A 23,026-nucleotide genomic window follows, 5' to 3' on the forward strand; every position below is an offset into this window, starting at 1 on the left:
ACTAAACCTGAGTCTTTACAGTAGTCTTCACAAAAAGCCCAAAAAGTGTTAAATAAAAAAACCATATATATTTATTGTGCTAAACTCAGGTTAAAGAGATAGGATTAAGAATATCCTATCACTTCTCAACGCCGCGGTTCCCAAAGCACTAAGCGTTCGACGCTATAATTTGACAAAAACCGGTGACTAAACTGCCTGGGGACTCCTGCGGAGGCCAAAACTATATTTAAGACCCGTTCTCCCGGCCGCCTCTCCAAAACGGCATTTCCACATCGTAGTCCTACATTTCTACATTGTAGTCCTACTAATACTATGGAAAGCGCGCGCTCCGGCTACTAGTATCAGGCAACGAAGTTAACGAGAGGATGGGAGGGGGAGGCACTACAGGTAAAGGAAACAGCACAAGCAGCGACCAGAGCGCTCGAGACCGCAGCCGCAGACTACTCGACAGCCGTCTACTAGGAGACTGGCGCGCCTACCTGGTCTCGGCCAGTTTCCAAGAGGCGCCGTTACACCCACGTGACCAGAGGAGCTCTGTTTTCGCAGGCCGGCGAGTGGCCACAGTTATCGCAGCCGAGCTTTGGCAATGTGCAGCAACCTGGGCTACTACGCCAGGACGTGAACGAGGGACGGGGAATGCAACGGGCCAAGCCAGTTTCACTGCAAGCCAGAGGGTGCAGCCTCGACAGAGGAGAAGTGAACGGAACCCAGGGTGGCGCGAGCCGATTTAGGCGGGCGCTCCCCCACCGTCCTCCAGGATGGGGCCAGAAGCTGGACCGAGGAGCGCACTGAAACGTGAGGAAACGCCAAAAAGCGCTAGGAACGTCAACTGCTTCTTACCGAGAACTGAGAACCAGAAGCCGCGGAGACCGACGCTGCCGCCATCTTTCTGCCTGCCCAGGGGGACCTCCGCAGCTCCGGGGCGGTCGGGCTTCTCGTGCTGTTAATTCAAGACTCGAGAGCCGCCCACCAGGGGCGACCCTAAGCCCAACCCCTGATGGAAAGGGCAGGGGTGCTGGTGCCGGGTTTAGAACCCCCTGCCACACTCTCCCTCAGGGACGCCCACGCTCACTGAGCACACTGAAAGAACCACACGTCCTAACGGACGCCTTCAATAGCCAATCAAAAATAGCAGACGTCTTCCAGTAGTGGGAGAGAACCCGCCTCTTCCCCCGGTGACGTCACAAGGTAGCGCGCAGCTGAGCCTGCTAAGGGTCGGCGAGGCTGCGGGCTACCAGTCGGCTCCGAGGGGATTCTACGAAGGGGCGGGGCTTCTCGAGGAGGAGCCGGAGGCGCGGGGTAGTGTTGTCGCCAGTGGCAACTGAGTGGAAGAACTGAAATAGAATAAAAGCGAATGCGAAGTTCAGACACTCCATCAGTTCACTCGGACTAAATGCTGGAGAGAGCGTGAGTTTGACTTGGGGACGCCTCTCCAGGTGAAATACTTACCTTTTGGCCAATAACAAATACGATTAGGAGGGGCTTAATGATTTGGTCCAATAGAAGTCAAGGGAAGAAAAGTAGCGGCAGAGAGCGAACCTTTCGCGAACATTTGCCCAATTCGATTGGGGCACTCTCACCAAACCTGGGACTGGCTGCTAGAACTAGCCGCGACCGGGACCTTTGGGCGGGGCGGGTTTAAAGTGGCTTTCGCGCGCTGAGAGCATCGGATTGTCATTGGCCGGTGACATCCTCCTTTTGTGGGCGCTCCCTGCGTAGCCGGAGTTTGGGGTTGGGCGGAGTGACCGAGTGACGCGATAGCCTCCGCAGCCAATCAGGGGTGGGGAAGGGAGGCCGAGAAGGAAGCGGATCCGCGGCCGCGCAGCTAAACTGCCACCAACTATCCGCTTCGTCTCCCTCCGCCACTATCGGGGCCTAAGCGGGAGCGGCTGGGACGGCGTCACTGGGTGGACTGGGGCGGAAGTGGAGGCGGAGGGAGACGGCGGCGTCGTCCGCGGGGCCTTGGGCTCTGGCGGCGAGGCCCTGGTGGGCGCGAGGCAGGGGGAGGGGGAGGAGGAGGAGCCCGCGGCCCGGGCGGCGGCGGCTCTCGAGTTCCCTGTAGGGCTCCGCCTCGGAGCGGGCGGCGGCGGAGGAGGAGACTGAGGAGCAGGATGGCGGCCTCGGCCCTGTATGCCTGCACCAAGTGTACTCAGCGCTATCCCTTCGAGGAGCTCTCCCAGGGCCAGCAGCTTTGCAAGGTCCGTAGGTGCCGGGCGGCGGGCGGGCTGGGTGTCCTCGGCCGTAACCCGAGGGGGCTGGGTGGCCGCTGCACCGCAGTCTCTCTCTCTTTCCCTGCGCCTTAGGGGTTTGGGAGTCTGGAGCCCTTGCCTCCCCATCCGGGGACCCCTTTTTCCGAGGGCTTGGGCATCAGCTGGGGAAGGCCCCTGAGAGGGAGACAGAATCCTGCCCTCTTCCTGGCGGCCCAGGAGGGGGCCGGGCCCCATCAGCGTCCGGGGGTCTCGGGTGGGGCTGAGTGAGGCAGCCACCTGTCTATGCCGCAGAGACCCTGGGGTGGAGATGTTTTCATCTCGGTTTTCTGCCTGGTCTGTCCTCTCCTTCCACCAGGAGGGCAGGGGACGGTTTTTGCACTTTCTTGCTAGGAACCCGAAGCCGCAAAGCTGATGGCATCCTTCTTCCCTGTCCAGGAAAGCGAAGCGACTGGTTTGGGAACAGAATGCTCTATGATTTGGAGCTCCTCCCATCCCATTAAAGCCGGGATGCTGTCTGTGAGCAACGGTGCAAAATAATAAGTAGTTTCACATTTAACCAATCTTTGAAATCGGCCCTGACAGCTTTCTTAATTTATCTGTAATAACCCCCCTATCTAATAAAGACAAAGACACCTATGTCTTCCCTAAGGAATTATACTGTGGTTGGCCACTTACATAAATCCTCCAATTGTTTACGTTGAGGGCCAGGTTTTATTGATATGTTTTAGACATTTGACTAGGTTTGGCAATGATTTTCTACCAGAAAAGTGAGATTTGGGACTTTGAGATACATACTGACTAATGTATTGTCTTATTGCAGGAATGTCGGATTGCGCATCCTATTGTAAAATGTACTTACTGCAGATCAGAATTTCAACAAGAGAGGTTTGTATACTGAACAGTTTTTGATTGTTAAAGACAAGCCGTTGTCTGTAAGGAACACTCGGGCCTTGTAATCCCATATTTATATTATTTTTGTAAAATGATCTAGTCTCTGAAATTTTAAATTGTAAACCTTTCATATATGGTGAGAGAGAGAATGTTGCCAAATAGTGATTATTTTACAACTAGACTTCAGTCTACCTATAATGAAATAGAGAATAAATTATTTTATGAACAGCCTTGCTATTGAAAGTGCAAAAATAAAGTTACGATTAAGCTATGAAAAAATTGTAAAACTTTAAGGAACCTGAGGTAAAGTCTGCAGTGTTACCAACTGCCTTCCAAGGGTGAGATCTAGTAGAATAGCACATAGTTTTTTAAACGGGTGATTCCACTCTGGGAGCACACACAGAAAATAGCCTAAGAGAAGAACAAATAATTTCTTCATAAGTAAGTCACGGCATGATAATGAGAATGGCCAAGTGAAAGGTTAGGTAGGCACTGATGTGTAATGCTGTGCATTAATAGTGGCAAGTGTGGAGATTTTAACTAGATAGGAAACATTAGGATTTTTTGTTTTGTTTCCTTTACAAAAAAAAAAATACACAATAAAAATGGCCAAAACATTTCTCTTAATGGGCAGAGAAGTAAATTCAGGTCAAAACAACCCTGGAAAGATTCTTATATTTGTATTTTTGAAAAAATCCTTGGTCTGTATTAGAGTAAGTTTTAAGAACTACAGATCTGTGACTCGTGTTTACTTTAGTTCAACATTGTGCTACAGAAAGCTACATAAATGTGATCATCTATATTCAATTTCCTTTTCAGCAAAACTAACACAATTTGTAAGAAGTGTGCTCAAAATGTGAAGCAATTTGGGACAGTAAGTATGTCTTATATTTTCATTTCATGTTTCTATTACCGGTCAGGTAATGCTTTTTACAAAGCTGGACCTTTAAAAAAATATGTATTGCTATGTTCTTAAATATTTCAACACATCAACATTTTTTATGAAAGAAATTTTCTGTAGATGGTCTAGTGGGAAGGTGACAACATTTAAAAACAGTCAAATTATGTACATGTTTTATGTATATTGAATTTCAAGGTGAAATTTATGAAGCTGTTTTTTAAAAATTAAATACAGCAAACCCCTGGTTATGGAGAACCTACTTATCCATAAGGCTTGCATAATCAAACTCTGCCCCCCACCTTCAGAACCCGCTTCAAAATTATTTTTATGTAGCAGCACAATTTAGATATTTATTCACAAAAGTTATGACACTGTACTATTGCAAATTTTTTTACATGTATATTAGTCATTATTGGTACATTATGCCGATATTATTTATTAATAATAATGTTTAAAGTGCTGATCTTAAAACTCTATACTGTCTTGAATTCTCTTTTGAATATCAAAGAAAAGGTATTTGTGTTATAGTTTATGTTGAATATGCTTGTGCCAATTTTTTTAAGTTGAAAACTCATCTGTATTATATATTCCTTGTATGGTCTGTACCTGTATATGATGAAAAATTAAATGTTTTTTGGATAAGTGATATGGTTATTAAACTAACCAGGATATTAGTAGCAGTTCATTTCCCTAAATTCTGGATACATGAGACTTTTTAATCCATGTGTACCTTTATTTTCATTCTTGGAGACCTTTTTCATGTGTAGGTTTTGTATTATATAATGTACTATGGAAATCACACATATATTTCTCATTATTTTTCATTTAAATATTCCAATAGAGTAAAAGTGAGTGTCATGACTCTAGAAATAGATACTTATTGAATGAATAGAAACATGATGAATGTCATTGAATATGACAAGGCAACATACTTGACAGAAAAGAAATTTTTATCTATCCCTTTTCTTAATCCCAGAGGTATGTCTGTAATACTGTTATGTTTTATGTAGCAAATTTTTAATATTTTTAAAAATTTGAAAGGAAATGTGTATCTTTTTCAGCCCAAGCCTTGTCAGTACTGTAACATAATTGCAGCATTTATTGGTACCAAGTGTCAGCGTTGTACAAATTCGGAAAAAAAATATGGACCACCTCAGACCTGTGAACAGTGCAAACAACAGTGTGCTTTTGATCGGAAGGAAGAAGGAAGAAGAAAGGTATGTTTGATTTATGTTATGACATCATCTGGAAATTAAATAAAATACCAAACATGTTGTAAGTTATTATAATTAATACACTGCTAAGACATCTATTCTTGGGTCCCTAAAAGCAGATAATTAGATGAAAGTGCAGGAATAGTGAGTTTTTTCCCTATTTGCATGTTACATAGATTAATGTTGATCAAGTAGGATTATCGTGCTTTAAAAATATTCTGTGATGGCTATTCTGTATTATTTGGTTATCCCTCATTTAATGCAGGAGATTTAACTAATTATTGTTTTAAATAAATCTTTTCACCTGTTTTACCCTTTTGTTGGTTACTTGAAGTTGCTGGTGTGAAAAACTACCTAATGGCACATTAGCACATAAAATTCAAAGTTAGTCTTGTGCCTTTTGATATGGGCATATATTTGAAACCGTTGTTTGTTTTTCTCTACCTACAGTGACTTAATAAGTATGTGTATGCATGTGGCATTCCTCTGCTGATCAGCATTCACACAGGCCTCCTGTTGTCTATCAGTTTCAGTTGATTTGGAGGATGACTATCTCTTTGAGGGGCTCCCCCAGGTCCTCCCACAGCAATGTATGTACCCTAGTTATAAGACATGTCCCTCCAGCACTTCTTGTGTGAACAAACAGAAGACAGAAACTTGATTTTATTTTTACAGGTTTAGTCTCAGCAATTTTGGAAAGAAGTCTCTTTCGTTCTCCTTAGGCACACGTTCAATTGATTCTTGTTATTTAAGGAAGTTATGCTCTATAAAGTTGCCACAAACACTGAGTTAGTGAATGCAGTATTCCCCCCTTATCCTTCCAGACTACCTTCTCCTTCTAAGACCCCCAGTGGATCCCTGAAACTGGGGATAGTAATGAACTTTATATATACTGTGTTTTTTCCCTGTATATACATGCCTGTAATAAAGTTTAATTTACAAGTTAGGCACAATAAGAGATTAACAATAACCGATAACAAAATAGAACAATTATAACAATGTACTATAATAAAAGTTACGTGAATGTGGTCTCTCTCTCTGAAAATATCTTATTGCATTAATATGTAATATTTTCGGACCGAAGTTGACCATGTGAAACTGAAACTGTGGATAAGAGGGGACTACTATACTGAACCACTGTCCCTAAGGGAAGTACAGGATTAGGGTCTTGCCTCTGGTAACGTGTTGGTCAGTTGATCAGTACATAATCTTATTTTATGTGTGTTTCTGTTTAAGGACACCACATTTACTATGCTGTTGATTAATTTAATTGAACTCATGGGCCACAGCACTAATGATGCCTGAATGAAGCTTATCTGATGCACATATTTTCTCCATAAGGCACATCATAGCCTTCTTGAACTTAGGAACCATAAACGGCACTTCAGTGCTACTCTTTGGGACCATTTTAAACATCAAAATCACTAACAAAAAGCACAGAAACTTGAAAAACATGGCACTAAATAGACTGAAAAGGATACTTGGCTGAGAGCTAAAACAGAAAGGGCAGAGTGTCACCGTGTTCCACTTCAGCTTGGAACATGTGCTGTTGGGTGACACATATTTTTCACCACTCTGCATATGTGCAAATGGCCACAAAAGTGCTGTAAGTCTTCATTTTTAGGGTTACAGATAAATATTAATAAGTAGGGAAATTTGCAAATACAAAAATTCAGGAATAAGAATCAACTATATATGTCATTAAGGCTCTCTTCTGTAAATTTACAGTACTTACTGTAGTAGGAAATACTTTATTATTTTAGTAATTACATAGTGATTTAAGAATTCAAGCTATATTTCTTGGAAGTGTACCAATTTATACTTATTTTCTAGGAATAAGAAAAAAGGTAGCATGTTTTTCTCTTCAAATTAAAATGCCTTGAAACTAATGGAGGTCCATATGTCATTACCAATTTTATAATAATCCTCCAACAGGCATTTTCCCATGTTTCAGAAAAGTTTAATTTTCCATTTTGCAAAAATCTGCGAATGTGTGTGTGCATGCATCATGCATGTGTGCGAGTGTATGTGTGATATAATAACTGAAAGATGAGCAATTTATTTTACCTGGTTTCACTTACAGCCAGTTTATGGATATCTTTAATCTAATAAAAATATTTTCTTAAAAGGTTGATGGAAAGTTATTATGCTGGCTCTGTACTTTATCATATAAGAGAGTTTTACAGAAGACAAAAGAACAAAGGAAGAGCCTGGGATCTTCACATTCAAATTCATCTTCATCTCTAACTGAGAAAGACCAACATCATGCAAAACATCATCACCATCATCATCACCACCACCATCGTCACAGTAGTAGCCATCACAAGTAAGTAATTTGAAATCATATTTTTTAAAATCCTTCCTGGCATTTTAATGTCATTTATTGGTGTTTACATCTTACAAATACTGACTGTGTGCTAGTCTAGTTTACATTGTACACGGTAAGCTTCTTAAATGTCTAAGACTTCGCTTTAATCAGTGTGTGAAACACATGGAATGTGTTTAGCTATTTACCATAGTAATAAAGATAGGACATTTAGGGAACTAATCTATAAAATTATCATATGAAGTCAAAATGCAAGTACTTGGAAGTTAATAATTCAATTATTTAAGTTATCAAAAGCCTCAGTATTCCTTTTTGTTTTAATAATTGTTAGGATTTTACTTGTAAAAATTATATTTACCACAGTTGTCATTAATTTGTTTTAGTAAAAACAAATTTAAACTAGTGACAGAGAAATGTACATTTAGTCTTTCGGGAAACAGATTATAACACTGTCATTTGTTACCATGATGGAAGCATTCTTAATCTTGGAGGTCCCCAAAATGTGAGAAATAATATTTTTAATTAGTGGTACTTAGCTGTTTTTAAAACACATAGTTAGGAACTCGGTTCAAACACAGACGACTGTAGTCATCCTTCAGTATATGTGGGGGATTGGTTCCAGCACTACCTGCGTAGTATACCAAAATCTGCACATACTCAAGTCCCACAGTCAGCCTTGTGAAACTTGAGTATATGAAAAATTGACCCTCCCTGCAGGTTTTGTGTCCTGCAAATACTATATTTTTGATCTGCGTTTGGTTGGAAAAAAAAAAAAACTACATATAGGTAGACCTGCACAGTTCAAACCCAGTTGTTCAAGGGTCATCTATACTTGATTCTTCAAGTGACTTGAGGTCGGGGGAGGTTATATAGTGGTAGTCTTAATCCTTTATGTGTGTAGTATAAAGGGTTTTTTGAAATATAATTTTAGTCTTCATGGAAAAATCAATGTTAAACACAAACGCATATAAACACACAAAATAGAAAAAACAGGGACATGATACCCACCCATTTTTAAATTTTTCTGCGAGTCTTTAAAGTTTCAGATAGTTACTTAAAACATTTTATTTACAGAAAACTGATGCCTACTACATTTTGGAACACATAATGACGTCTTTGGAATTTAATATAATTGTGTCTGATTAGCGAGATTGATTCTAAACTATATGCTCTCACCAAGCAGATGATGAAGTTTTATTGAGAGAGGCACTGATGTTTTGTTCTACCACGTTGTAGTACTTTCTAGGTGTGACAGTAGTAGACTGCAATGCAATGACTTCTCTTTTGGCTATTTTGAAGAAATCTTGTGATCTTTATATCAGAGTATTCCAAGGAGCAAAGGAAGATAAATCTCTCCTGTTTTTGTTTCCTCCTTTAAAGAAAATATGACAAAATAACTATATATTAATACCGTAATGGCATATGTCAGATGTATTCCTGAGACCCAGCTGAAATGTCTCTTTCCCATGTCCTTTACAGATAAATTTGTCTTAGCAAAGGACACAATCATAATCAGAATACATTTTGTGAAGATCAAGTTGTGTGATAGTAACTTAATCTTTTTGAAAGAATTGACAGTTTTCAAAAATAAAAGGAGGGAGGACAGTATTGACTTCCGATTTTTTTCCCTTTTGGTTACTTAAATACAAATACTATATTGCATTTGATGACTATAGGCCTTGTGATGAACAGAGAGTTTGTAGGGCCCTATCTTAGATTCTGTAGATCAGAATGAACATGAAGAGCATACTGCAGTTGATGGTAATTGGTGAGGGAGTGGCACTAAGGTCAATCTGAATCTAGGAATGGACAATTCTCAGAAAGCTAAGACGGTAATTCAGATGTTTCTGATAAATCATTATTAATGTGATGGTTCTCACTTTGAGATCTGGTTAGTGCTTATGTGGCATGCTAATGCTTATCATGAAATTTGTAAAAGAAACGAAAGAACAACTGAATTCCTCAGTAGGGTTGCCAGTTCACTCACAAGTAAAGAGTAAACCAGGTTGATAGAACATAGCTGCTGTGTCACCAACTTAGTATTTATTTATAGGTGATTCTTAAACTTGGTCTGTTTTTTACTTTTGATTAAACTTCTACAGCTGAAACAACACTAAATTTTATACATACATGTAAACATATATACATATACTTATTTTTTATATGCTAGCACTGTACTAAGTGCTTTTTACATGTATAACTCATTTAATCCTCATATCCTTATAAACTATGTATTATACCCATTTTACATATGAGGGAACTTACTCAGGCTCAAGGCTTTTCAGTAACTTGCACAAGGTCACAGGTCTTCTCACATCTCATAAATTGTATAAATATGGTGTCTGGTTCATAGGAGAGGCTCTATACATGTTGAATGAATAAACTAGGGGTTAGTGAAGGATTGACTGACGTGCAAGAATAGGAAAAATGTAGAATTCATAGTGAATTATAGGGTAGCAATTAGGATTATGGAGAAATGGAAAAGAGAGTATTAATTATAAATAAAAGTAAAATCATTTGTCACTATGAAATTTCCCAATAGTTTAAGCATGGCTTCTCCAGGGTACTAACTAAAGTGAGAGCTAGAGACTTTGGATAGGATTCTTAAGAATACTAGGAAAGAATCAAAGAAATAAAAATATTTCCTTGTTTTACTTGACGTACTATTCTGAGCAATGTGAATTACTCAAAAGGAAGAATCTCATTTTAAGATTATTAGGAAAGCCTTAACTTTAAAGATAAAAATTTTGTGTCTCAAATAGTAAGGGTAGCCAAAGTACACTAATTTCTAGACTTTATACTTATAGAATCCTTTTATGGTAGTTTCATGCTCATAAACCCCACCCTTGCTATGGTATTAAATAGAATTGTGGAGATCCTGATTAAAAAGAAAATTCAGCCTCTATCATTGTACCTTTCTGAACTTAAAATGGCTAGTAGTTATTTGATTAGAATTTATCTCATTTGAATGTGATTTATTAAACATATATTATCTTAGTCTGAAAACTTAAATATGCCTTTCTTTGAACAAAAAATTATAAACACACACAATTTGATTCCATTGAGAAAAAATGCTGTTAAATGTAGATATATTAAATGTTATTAGATGTCATTTATATATTTTTCAGAATCAGCAATCTAAGTCCAGAACAAGAGCAGGGACTGTGGAAACAGAGGTAAATACATTAATGTATTTTCTGAAGTATTTTGAAATGTATTTTTGTAAATGTGATATCCCTTTAACTTTATTATTTAGGCTTCGAAAAAAATCAATGATTTTCAATAATACTTTAGGGGAAGAAGACTAATTTATCATTTGGTTCTTCCCTATTTACTCTAATTTTTCTTATTAATGTTTGGTTTCAGCCATAAATCCTCTGCAGCAATTCAGAATGAAACTCCAAAGAAAAAACCCAAATTGGAATCTAAGCCATCTAACGGAGATAGGTAAAAATGAATTCCTTTAGTGTTGTAAAAATTATGGTTGATTGCCAGTTATTACTAGATGAAAGAATAGAAACATATATTTTCTACATTGACTTCTTGGAGTCACCTAGAAGAGTAAACATAATCAGTTAAAAATTAACTTAATTTTGGCAATAAGAAAGTGGCACTGAACTATATTGTTCTATTTGGGGAATAAATTTGGGTTTTGAAAAAAAAAACAAATCTGAATAGAGAACATAATCTTTATTCTTCAAAGAAACACAAATCGAATTGTGATATTTTAAATTGACCTGCTTTGAAAATGTTTTTAGATTTAAAATATGAGCGTGACTTTGTTTTAGTTCATTAGCCAAAAGTTTGCTGATGTTACTGTACAAATTGGCTGCCTATTGCTTAACACTAGAAATATTGACCCCCTAAAAGCTAATACTGAATTATATTTCTGCAGGTGTATGTAATGTGTGCCATTAGTAAGGTAATTTGCCAGTTGCATCCATTTCTGTCAGGTACATATTTTTTTGCATTAGCCTTAAGGATGTTTGTGGAATTGTCTAATTTATGCAATTTGAACACCTGCTAATTTTCCTTCTACTTCATTTAACTGTGTTTTATTTTTTTCTTTTTAGTAGCTCTATAAATCAGTCAGCAGATAGTGGGGGAACAGACAATTTTGTCCTTATAAGTCAACTGAAAGAAGAAGTGATGTCACTTAAGCGTCTCTTACAGCAAAGAGACCAGACCATTTTAGAAAAAGATAAAAAGGTAAGAACACGGTTCACTGAAGCCTGGTAAAATTTACATCTTGACTCTTGCTTAATCATTGCAAATTTTATTAGATTTTTTTTAACAATTTAGTAATGTTCATTGTGCATGTTTCCTATAAAGACAAATTACGAAAGTCCAAATTGGAGTCTAGGCCATCATCTAATCAAAGTAAATAAAAATACTCTTTCAGAATTTTAGTTCTAAGAATTAACTGCGAGCTAGTTAGAATAGTAATAATTTCTGAACCTTAGTTTTTAGTAAGTGTGTAATTTTAAAATAGGTCTGATGTCTTAATTTAAAAATGAGATGCAAATGGAGTATTTTAAAAATCCTTGTGATTTAAGAATGTTGGTTGAAAGTAGTCTTTAATATACTGATCATGTATCAATCCAGATCAAATAACTGGTGAAAGGTAATTGTATGGGAATTTCCTATGTGGTGGTCAGTGATTAGGAATAGGTGTCTAAAATCATTTTATAAGAAGTAACTGTACTTTTTGGGACTTTGCTTATCAGTTCAATCAAGAGGAATGTCAAATATGTTGTCCATCTAGTGAAAAGAAGAATATTAACAAAATTATAGATAGATTTAAGGTTTTCTTGTGCTGTGAAATCAAGATAGCATAATAGTGGGCAGGCATGGAGCAGGAAACAGCTTTAAAGTCATTTAGCCATAGCTAGGTTCACATCCCATTTCTAACACTTTCTATGTGACCTTGAGTGAATGCTATCACTTCCTTGGGCCTCAGTTTTTTCATTTTAAAAATGAGAGGATTAATACTATCTCATAGGATGGTTGTGATGATTAAATGAAAATGCAAAGTATTTACTACAGTTCCTGGCATATATAGGTGCTCAGAGGGGCTATTACTGATGTTTGGTCATCTTTAAGGGTAGAACCTACTTTTGTGCTTGTTTTATGGTCCCACACAATGTAGTTTGAGCTATGGCAAATATCTTGCAGAAGGAGAACATTAAAAACATTTCTTTTAAAATTATGAAAAAGACATGATTACAAATATGTTACGAATAATCCATCCCTGAGTATCTATAGTAGTGCTTGAGTTTAAGCTGGCTTTTACTTCTGCCATTCAATAATTTTTATGTTACATTCTCCTGCACCTTGATGGTTAGTGGACTTTATTTCAATACATTTGTACCTCATTTTAAGCAAATTTAGTATATGGAAAATTAGGATTCACATATAGGACAAGTCATGGGTGTCATTGTCTTACTCTTTTTTGATTGACAGCATTTTTTTAATAAGCTTTTATGGAAATTTGTTTTATGCACAAAATTTTAGACACAAGCCAGGTATATCTGCATTAACCTTGAAAAAAGTGGAATAAAATGCTTAAGTTTACTGCAAATAACAATGATCTCAAACCCAAATAGTAATGTTATAGCATATTGACTTTTTTTAGATTTTTTTTTTCCCTCTGTAACATAACTCTTCTGTATTAGTACAGTTAGTTGAAGTTCTGCTTTTGTTAATGTTCCTCTTTTTAAAAAAAAAACAACTAAGGATTGAAACTAGCAATGTTGAAAGGAAAATAATAACTGTAAACCTAAAATAGTTACACATTTGTAACTTTTTCTTATAGATGTAAGACAACCAAGTTATTTTCCTGAATTGATTTCATAAACTGTTATTCAATAACTTCTAGAGCCAGGCACTGTTCTAGGTTATGAGGCTACAAAGATGACAAAATAAGACACAATGGTTATCTTCCCAAAGTTCATAATCTGGAGGCAACTCACAGTATAGTGAATAGAATAATTGTCTTAACTCATTTAGTGTGAATTGGCATTTCAGAACAGGAATTCTTTTGTAATACAGAAAGTTGAGAGAGAAAGAATTTAGTCATACTTTGAATTTGACAAAGTGAGGGCTTTATTTGAAAAGGTAAGAGTATAAGACACCATGACTTCCCCTCTTTTTGCTGTCATATGTCTTTCAGTTTACTAACTACCAGATAATAACAAAAAAGATATGCAAACCTTTGGCTTACAAAGTGAAAAACGTTTTAAAATAACCTGAAGCTGCTTCTGCATGGTTCTGACAATGAAATTGTATTATTTTTTAATTTGAAGTCATGAGATATTGTACTTTTATGTATGTCGTTTATGTGTATGAAAAAAATTGTCATGTAGCCTTCTTTGTTACCTCAAACCACTGATTTTTTTCTTTTATTTTTCTAATTTAGCCCAAATTTTATAGTAACCCCCTTTCTCCTTCCATGTTAGTTGTATATCTCTGTGGTGTTCTCCATTTTTATCTCAAGGGTTAAGTAGTGTTGTGTACATAATCCTGGACATAAATCTTACAAACAGTCCAGCTGTTGGTCGATATGACCATTCTTCTTTATGTTTGCCCAGTATCAAACTTTTTTTATTATTGAAAGATTATTTTAACCTAAAGCTAGTTTAAATGTTTACTTTGTTTATATTAATATGAAGCACATTTTAATGAGGTATTTTCCAAGGTATTAGCCATTAAGTTTATTGTTGGCATACCAGTTGTCAAATTCTGTGTCAGTGAAGCCACGTTTTTTTAAGGGAAAAAAAAGGCAGCTTCTGAAATGTTTTCCTGATGGTCAAGTATTATCTTAACATTAAAATTATACTAAACCAGATAGAATTCATCATTTCACAAAGCAAATTTTAGAGAGGTTGTAAAACTCAGGAAACTGCTGTTAACATCTTCCACTTTTATAATGAAATGTGAGTTTATTATGAAGGATATTTAAAATGCTGTGCATTTGTGTATGTGTGCATATGTATACATATCTCTTTTTTCTTGTAATCTCTCAGTTAACTGAACTCAAGGCAGACTTTCAATACCAAGAGTCAAATTTGAGAACAAAGATGAACAGTATGGAAAAAGCTCACAAAGAAACTGTGGAACAACTTCAGGTAAATGACATTATTTATGTAAAACGTTAGGCAAGGAGACCTAAACTTGGGTAATAGCATTCATTGATTTAGATTGGTATTGGTGTCCTTATTTTGTGCATATTGTGCCTTTCAGTTTTGATTTTGACTATATAATAGTTTTTAGTCCTGATCCCATTAAAAGTTGTTTGAAATCACTTGAAAGATAGTTCAGTACATGAATCCTGAAAACTTTTGCCTAAACTTGGGGTTTTCAGAGGAAAATATCATTGGATTATCTTCAGTTGATCATCATGCTTAAGCAAAAAAATTAAAAATCAAATTAATGAAACTAAGTTAAAAATAAGGGTCTTCAGTAGTAATTATTCGTCCTGTATCTTTCCAAATAATGGGAAGAGTGGTGGGTGTATACAATCAACACACAGGGATCTCAAGTGGTGGAAATTTATGTTGTATGCAGTGATGCAAGGCAAGAGAGTATACTTAATCTGTGTACTGTGGTTTGCAAAGTGCCAAAAAGGGTTCTGCTCATATGCCAACAGGTAGTGATCCACCTCAACCTCAGAGTACTCCAAAATATATTAAGCAGGATTTAAATACACAAAACAATTGTATGATGACTTCAAGAGTCACCACAATAATAGAGGGGGGGTAGTACCTGATGTCTGGGATGCACAGATGGTAAACATCCAACATAGATACAGATTATTCCCTTACCAAAGCTTGTTCTCATCTAGGTTTCATACATTCACAAGTGAGACCACACTAAATTAATTACATGTTCTCTTTGATTTATATATTCTGACATTTGTAGACTTATTCTTTAGTAACAGAGTTTTTAACATTAAGAAGTTTTAAATTTTAAAAGCATAGAAAAGTTGCCAGCACAGACCACCAAGACTTGATGGGAGAGTACAGCTTCAGAAGGACAGAATTCATATTGCCCTGTTTTTTCTAAACATTGTAACACCAAGGGATATTTGCTGTTCCCATCTTTTGGTTTTGTATTCTTCATGCTTCTCTGTAAATAGCCTAAGTCTAGTAGGATTTAGGAACCTGCTAAAATTTGAGATACAGATTGCCTGGTCTTAACCCTAGTCTTACTGTTACAAATAACTTTGAAAAGGAACCGTACATAGAACCTGGGACGTAGTAGGCATTCAACTGATTTATTAAACAAGTGGTGATTTATGGAAATGCCCATCTGCTCTCTGTCCCGAAAGATTGCCCATATTATACACCAGGCTTGTTGTACATTAATTATTGTTTTTCATCCGCCAGCAAGTATTTTTAGTTTATGATACTATTATTTTTCTCATTCAGTTATTAATGCTGAAGGGTTACCTAGAACAAAATCTTTAATCTGATGATCTCTTATTTAATGTGATGTAACCAAAGCTCTGAGGTAAATTCAGAATGAGATAACAGAATAACTGTGAGTGGTACTTAAACATGATTTAACTTGGTACTTCCCACTGTTCAGAAGAGCAATTTGTTTTCCGTTTTTTAAAATCATAGTTGCAAGCACAGGGGAACCCTCTTTGACTTAGCCTGATTGGTATCTTAAGCTTACCTCCTCTTGCTTGATAGCTGACTTTTCATATAGTGTAAGAGTAATTAATATTTATGTAGAAGTAGGACATTTTCAACATGATTTTACATATGCTATCTTATTTATTCCTTACAGTAGCTCTGAGTTACATGGTTTGCCTATTTTATAGTTGAAACTGTGGTTATACAGTAAGTAGGGACATAGAAGCCTTCATCTTCTGACTCAGGTTTAGCTTTAATTTCCCTTGTTCTACACTAGCTCCCACCACCTCATGTTACTCAGATTTTCTATTTCATCCTTCTTATCAGAACACTTCCCTATATCTTTTGTGTTATGGCTAGAGACTTTCTGTTACAGCTAAGTGCTGTCTTTTTACCCCACTCCCATTAGCAACCAGTGATACTAGTAGGATTCTTTACTGAGGTAAGTAAACATAGTAGATTTTTTTTCTTTATATGATAAGGAATGAACCCTGTAACACAAAATTCATGTTACTCTAACAGTTCTTAAAATATTTTTAACTATCTAATCTAGGAATAAGCACTGAACATGACAAGAAGAAGTTGTCTAAAATATCCCCCCAAAACTCCCCAAATCATGTAAAATACTAAAAATATCAAGTAAAAATTCTGTTTATTTAGGTAAATGGCTAAAAGAGGAAAGGGACCTAACATTTGAATGCCTTGTATGTACCAGTCACTGTGTCAGGCTAAGTGTTTTATATTTTTGATTAGTTCTTTCACCTCATTTTGAGGTGGATGATGGAGTTTCTGTTTTACAAATGAGAAAATATACTCCAGGTTACATAGCAGGTAAGTGGCAGAGCCAGGACTTAAAGCAGGATCTGTGTAATTCTTATTCAGATATTTTTTCCTTCAGATCAACATTTCTAAATGTTTTTAAATAATTTCATTGATTTCTTTCAGGGTGCAAAATGAAGTAATTTTAGGATAAAAAGTTTAAATGTGCTTTTATTTAAATATTGCATTATGAAATTCATTTTTGGTGTACTCAAATTAGAATAAGACAAATTTGGACTTGTGTCCATTTGACAACTGATACGCTATTTTAAAGGTTGTTTTCTTATTTATTAACAAATTTATTGGGGTCTGATAAATGCAGATTGAAAATTAGCTGTATTAAAAGGAAACACTGCTTTCAAGATGTAATAGTTGAATTTTCTTGTATTTTGTACTTAGAATGTGGAAATTATAAACTCATTTTTTTAATTTGATAATTGAGAAAAGATAATTTAGAGATTTACTTTTTAACCATTTAGTGTATCAGTATAAACATTTTTATGTAAATGTAATTTACAGATCTGGTGGAGGTCTTTTTGAAGCAGATTTATAAACATAGCCTTTTTTATGGCCTTCATTAATTTTTATTTTAAAATTTATGTTTCTTAAATTTCCAGTCAGCCAGTGGGCTTATTATAGTTTTGAAGTAGGTAATATGTAGTTAATAATTAAAGGCAAATTTTAAACTACCACACTGACTAGGACTGGTCAGCTGAGTAATAAACCAGTTGATTATGAGTGTGCTACTTGATTTCCCCTAACTGCCAGGTACATTCTCACTTGATTTGCCCTCTGAGTTTCTCAAACTGTTTAGTTTTAATGGGAGAATAGTCCTTTTCAATTCTTTATGGTTTTCAAAGTTTAAAATGGATATTGAATTTGAAATTGAAGCTCTTCATTATTGCCTTATTTAATAACCATTGAATAAAGAAACCCTATTATAAATCATGCAGCTGAACATAAAAAATGATTTGCCACACATAAGGTAGCCCTGAGAATATTTGCATTTTGGAGGTCACAGGTGTTAATTAGGAAAAGTTTGATTGGAGAAGGGTAGGGGAATGGAACCCACTTTAAGGTGGCCCAAAGAAGAAGGCAGGGTATTACCTGGCCATACCAAGCTAAAAGTAGAAGGTGAAGCATTGAGATTAAAAAATGTTTGTCTAGATAATAAAAAATCTTGAAACTTGTGTAGGAAAATGGTTTTCAAACAAAAGCCAGGGGAGATCTTTTAAAAAATTGTTTTATTTGTTTAAAAATTTTAGGGCAGTGCTCAAGTTCTAAACTGTTTTCATCACTCTCCCCATTTTGTCTCAGAAACTTCAAAAGTGCTTGATCGTTAATATATTTATATATACAGGAATCCTTATCTAAGTTTCCACAGTTAAGAGACTGCATAACGTGGCAAAAGCAATTAGAATGTGAAAATATTCACTGAAGGTCCCTACATACACCTTCCTCCTTACTAAACTAGTGATTGTCATAGCATATTGGCTCAAGGACAATGTCTTTGTCAATGATGGATGGGACATTTGGTAATGAAGTACAAATTAAGTTGAGATGGTTAGCAAAGTGAAATTTTGAATCTTTGCAAGAAAAACAATTTCAGGTTTTCATGAAACTGAAAACAGTGATGATAGGCAACTGCTCATATCACACCAAAGCCAGCACCCAATGACTGTATGTTGATTAAAGGAACAAGAATAAGATCAGAAGGCGGCAGGTCCTGATGGGTGCTTAAAAAAAAATTGAGCATCATTAAGAGTGCCTTTGGCAAATTGATAAATTCCAAGTATTGTTTGCAAAATGCTCTCTTAGCTTGTTCTACAAGAAGGAAAACATCAAATGAAAGACCTCATACAGGTTGCTGGGAAATATTACTCCCAAATCAACACTTGATTCATTCTTTGATTTTATTGATTATAAAATACAATTTATCTTTGTAGTTTTCATTTCATGTTTTTAAGATAAAGGACCAAACATGTTTTCCCTATTTAAAATCTGAACCTTCTTTTAAGTGGATTCACTTTGTTACCTTTTTCGGTAACCAGTTATATCTCTGGTCGACAATTACATTAATAATGATATTTACAAAAGGGGCTGATAAACCAATCTAGAATTTCCTTCTGCATATTCAGCCTTAAAGAGATGAACCTAAATGTATCAACTCTTTCATTTAATCTGTTAGTGTTTCAGTAAAGTCTTTTGCCATGTAAATGGAAAGAACAGTATTAAAAAAGTAGTATTCTTCAGAATGACTCTTAATAATGTTTCAAACATTTTTAATCTTGAATATTTTTGTCTTCCACAGGCCAAAAACAGAGAACTACTCAAACAGGTTGCAGCATTGTCAAAGGGTAAAAAGTTTGACAAAAGTGGAAGCATACTAACATCTCCTTGAGAAAGCAATTATTTGTTTAGTGTTTCTGCTTACAGTGTAAATTTGTGGGTAGGGGAGAATTCTGTGGAGCCCTAAAATTCTGTGTAGTGGAAAAATATTTTTGCACACCAAATAAATTGGCGTGTTTCCTATTCACTTTTGTAACTGATATACAGCATTTTTTAAGTTGTAAAACATTCAAATAAAACTTCAACTGGTTTGAAGTAACTTTTTAATTATTTGATATCCAGGAACTTTTTTGCCAGCAATAGTATTAAACAGTTGTAAAGGAGTGCATGAGTAGTACTCTTTATAAAACTCAACATGCAATAATAGAGTAGGTATGGTTTTAAGAAGTCAAAGCAGCAGGGTTTTTTTGTGTTGTTTTTTTTTTTCACTATACTACTTTGAGATAAACAGTTTTCAATTTAGAAATACAAAAACTTTTAAACAAGAAAAGTGGGTAAACACTGGTTTTTTGAGAATTGTGTTTTTACTTTGCATCAACATAAATTTAGGAAAGAATCATGGTGCTTCTATTAAATGAACTTAAGAGTATATGTAAATATGTTTTTAAAAGTTACATCATTAACATTAGTAACCTAGCATTTTCATTATTGGTATAGGAATTAATGTTTATTGTACAGTATCCAAGGTAAAATGTGTTTGTTTTGTAAAAACTACTGTAGATTTTTACTTACAAGTGCCTTTTTGCCAGCTAATGTTTTTATTTATAGGAATGCTGATCTTTTGTACATACAGTTTGTTTTAAAATCATGTTTAATAAATGTTTGTATATAAATGAATATGTACAGAACCCTATTTCAAAAGGAAATCAAAGTTGCTAGTAAAATGTTTGAGGTTGCATTAAGAACTAACTCAAAATGCATATAGACTTTAGAAGATTTTGTGGTTTATTTCTGTGTGATAAGGGAAGCTGTTGGTCATTGAATTCATTTAATTATGTCAAAATACTTCCCCAAAGATTTAACTTTAAGTCACTTCCAATAGAGTATTTTTATTTTTTATGTCATATGGCTTCATATTCTTATTTCATAAGTTACATGTTTTGCTTTTTTTATAAAAATTCTTTAAAATTTATAATGTTTCTATAATGGTTGATATATCTGCTTTCCCTATAATGTGTGGTTATCTAAGTTAATATTTATGTATACATACTTAATTTGTAAATTTAAGGCAAATCTGGAAAAAAGTAACTTTTTAATCCAGTCTGTGATTATCTTTGAATAAATTGGAATCTATAAGATTCAGGCACTGTTTATAAGTAAATTGTCTCAAAGTCTTTAAAATTGTCTATAACAGGTTAAGGTAGGGTGGAATAGGTTATTTGAAGTTAATGACTAATTATATTCTGATCCAGTGGTTTTCAGCATGTAATGGAATTGATCTACGCAATATTGGTTCAGATTTTAGTGCAATTTTAAAGCCTCAGACATTGCTAGATACACTGTGTAAAGTAAAAGAGTTTCTTCTCTTAGGAGATTTTGGGCAGAGATAATTTGTTTCAAGTAAAACAGTTATTAAATGTAGCAGTTTTGAATGTTTTATTTTGAGACAAGCATTGATTATGTCATATCAAAGATTGGCTTTCTTAAGAACACATGATTATAACAATTCGTGTGTTTCTGTAGACTATTCCTATAGTTCATTATAAAGTGATACCAAATAATTCTTTTTCCAATTTGGAAGCATAATATAGGTTATTTTCAAGTGATAGTAAAAGATTCAGTCAGAATCTTGGAAAAATTAGACCAGTTTATTTTGGAGATCCTCATGTAATAAATTTACTCTCAACCATGATAGATAATGCCTTAACATGGATTTTAATGTTTGCAGGATTTGCTAAATTCATAAGGTACTTGTTACCTTTCTTTAAAATTTATAATGTGTTATATTCTTATTTTATAGCCATTTGTCAATCCACAGTGGTCATTATGGTTTTACTGTGAATAGTTCTTATACCTTGTTGAAGATGCTACAAAAGAAAGTAGCCCTTCCCTTTAGCTAACATTAAAATTGAAAATTATTTAATTTTAATGTTAGCTAACGTAAACAGTCTAAATAATTAAGTTTTGTAAATTCCAAGGCTAAAACCTTTTAGTGGCTTCACAGTATTTAGTCGTAATTAAATACCCCCTCTTTGCTTCATGATCTTATTTTATAACTTAAATTTTTTGCAATTGTGTAAACTAATAATTGAGTCCCAGTCCTGGATCTGTAGTGTATTGACATAATGAGCTGGTATTCTTTAAATGTGGATCTGTAAGGAGATACTATGGTGTGCTGTATTGTGCTCTTAGCCTGTTTTCCACTATTAATTAGCATTTACCAGTGAGGGTCATTTTGGCTCCAAGTTATTTATGTATTAATAGCCTGTGAATATTGCAGTCCTTTTTAGATTATATTGGTCTAAATATGCATTCTGCAGTGAACCTGTTAAGCTGTTCACATGTATAGACTATTGAAATACTGTAGTTGTACAATTTGACTGTTGACATTTTGTACTTTTTTCTAAATCCAATATTTCACAATAAAAACTTGTCAAAGGCTTTGTATTAGTTTCCTATTATTGCTGTAACAAATGCCCACAAATTTAGTGTCTTAAAACAACAAAAATTAATTCTCTTACAGTTCTGGAGGCCAGAAGTCCAAAATCAGATCCACTGGGCTGGAGTCAAGGTGTTGGCAGGGCTCATTCCTTCTGGAGGCTCTAGGGGAGAGTCTGTTTTCTTGCCTTTTCCAGTTTCTAGAACTGCTGCATTCCTTGCATTCTGGGAACTCATTGGTCCTCTATCTTCAAAGTCAAAAGTGTAGCATCTTAAAATCTCTCTGCTGCTGTCATCATATAGCCTCCTTCTTTGGTTATAGGGTCTACCTCTGTTCTCTCTTAGGACATTACCTCCACCTGGGTGAACAGGATAAGCTTCCCATCTGAGTTCCTTAACTTCCAGTCACATCTGCTAAGTCCTAATTGTCATATATTAGTATTGTAGTCACAGGTTCTAAGGATTAAGGCATGGAGATCTTGGGGGACCATTATTGAGCCTACCATAAGCTTCATCCACATTTTCTCCATTTTTCCCTGTGTGAAGTCCCAAAACAACAGATGTGAGGGAAGTGGTTCAGGCCAAACCTTAGAAACTCTTTTCCTAGCTATTCGTTTAGACCACTTAAGTGCAAGTTACTTTCCTGGAAAGGTTATAAAGATATTTTTTTTTTTATTTAATTGAGCTGTTTCAAAGCAACAATGAAATCAAGCTACGTATAGTTAAGTTTTTGAAAACTTTGTAATATGACTAGTACCATGTAGGTTGTTTAATAGGATAAAAATTGAAGACATGATTATTTATAGACTAATTGGGAAAACAGTACATGGGAAAAAAATCTAGAACCTAACTTTGGTATTATAAAGTGCAATAAAAAGCTAATAGCTTTTATCATGAGCATTCTAAGAATTGTGGAAAAGGTATAGTCATTGGTTTCTCCAAATTTAGTATGCATCCGAGTTACCTGGAGAGCTTGTTAAGCACGTGTTGCTGGACCTCATCCTCAGTTTCTGATTCAGCAGGTCTGGGATGGAGCCCACAGATTTGCATTGCTCAGTTCTTAGGTGATGCTGATGCAC

The 23,026-nt window shown here is 35.6% G+C and overlaps 2 protein-coding genes across 9 annotated transcripts in view; one reads left to right on the forward strand and one right to left on the reverse strand.

The window, feature by feature from the left end:
- Positions 1–1,124, reverse strand: part of CEP57 (centrosomal protein 57) — a 43,491-nt gene extending 42,367 nt beyond the window's left edge. Inside the window, exon 1 of the mRNA XM_045556896.1 lies at positions 841–1,124. Coding sequence (XP_045412852.1) covers positions 841–885 — 45 coding nt within the window. The 5' untranslated portion in view covers positions 886–1,124. The remainder of the gene's footprint in view (positions 1–840) is intronic.
- On the forward strand, positions 542–21,950 carry FAM76B (family with sequence similarity 76 member B). Of its 8 annotated transcripts, none has more exons than XM_045556898.1 (11): positions 545–2,198; positions 2,601–2,726; positions 3,031–3,095; positions 3,921–3,975; positions 5,064–5,219; positions 7,346–7,542; positions 10,671–10,718; positions 10,909–10,989; positions 11,619–11,751; positions 14,568–14,669; positions 19,312–21,950. In XM_045556898.1, exons 1-11 carry the CDS (start codon positions 2,112–2,114, stop codon positions 19,399–19,401), a joined length of 1,140 nt encoding a protein of 379 aa, XP_045412854.1. In that variant the 5' UTR covers positions 545–2,111; the 3' UTR covers positions 19,402–21,950. The 8 variants fall into 8 exon arrangements, with proteins under 8 accessions (XP_045412859.1, XP_045412860.1, XP_045412854.1 ...); XM_045556897.1 differs by having other exon boundaries at positions 546–2,198; positions 11,616–11,751; XM_045556899.1 differs by having other exon boundaries at positions 547–2,198; positions 2,646–2,726; positions 11,616–11,751.
- Positions 21,951–23,026: the final 1,076 nt, after the last annotated feature.

The sequence above is a fragment of the Lemur catta genome, chromosome 7 (assembly GCF_020740605.2).
Source record: "Lemur catta isolate mLemCat1 chromosome 7, mLemCat1.pri, whole genome shotgun sequence".
Classification (NCBI taxonomy): Eukaryota; Metazoa; Chordata; class Mammalia; order Primates; family Lemuridae; genus Lemur; species Lemur catta.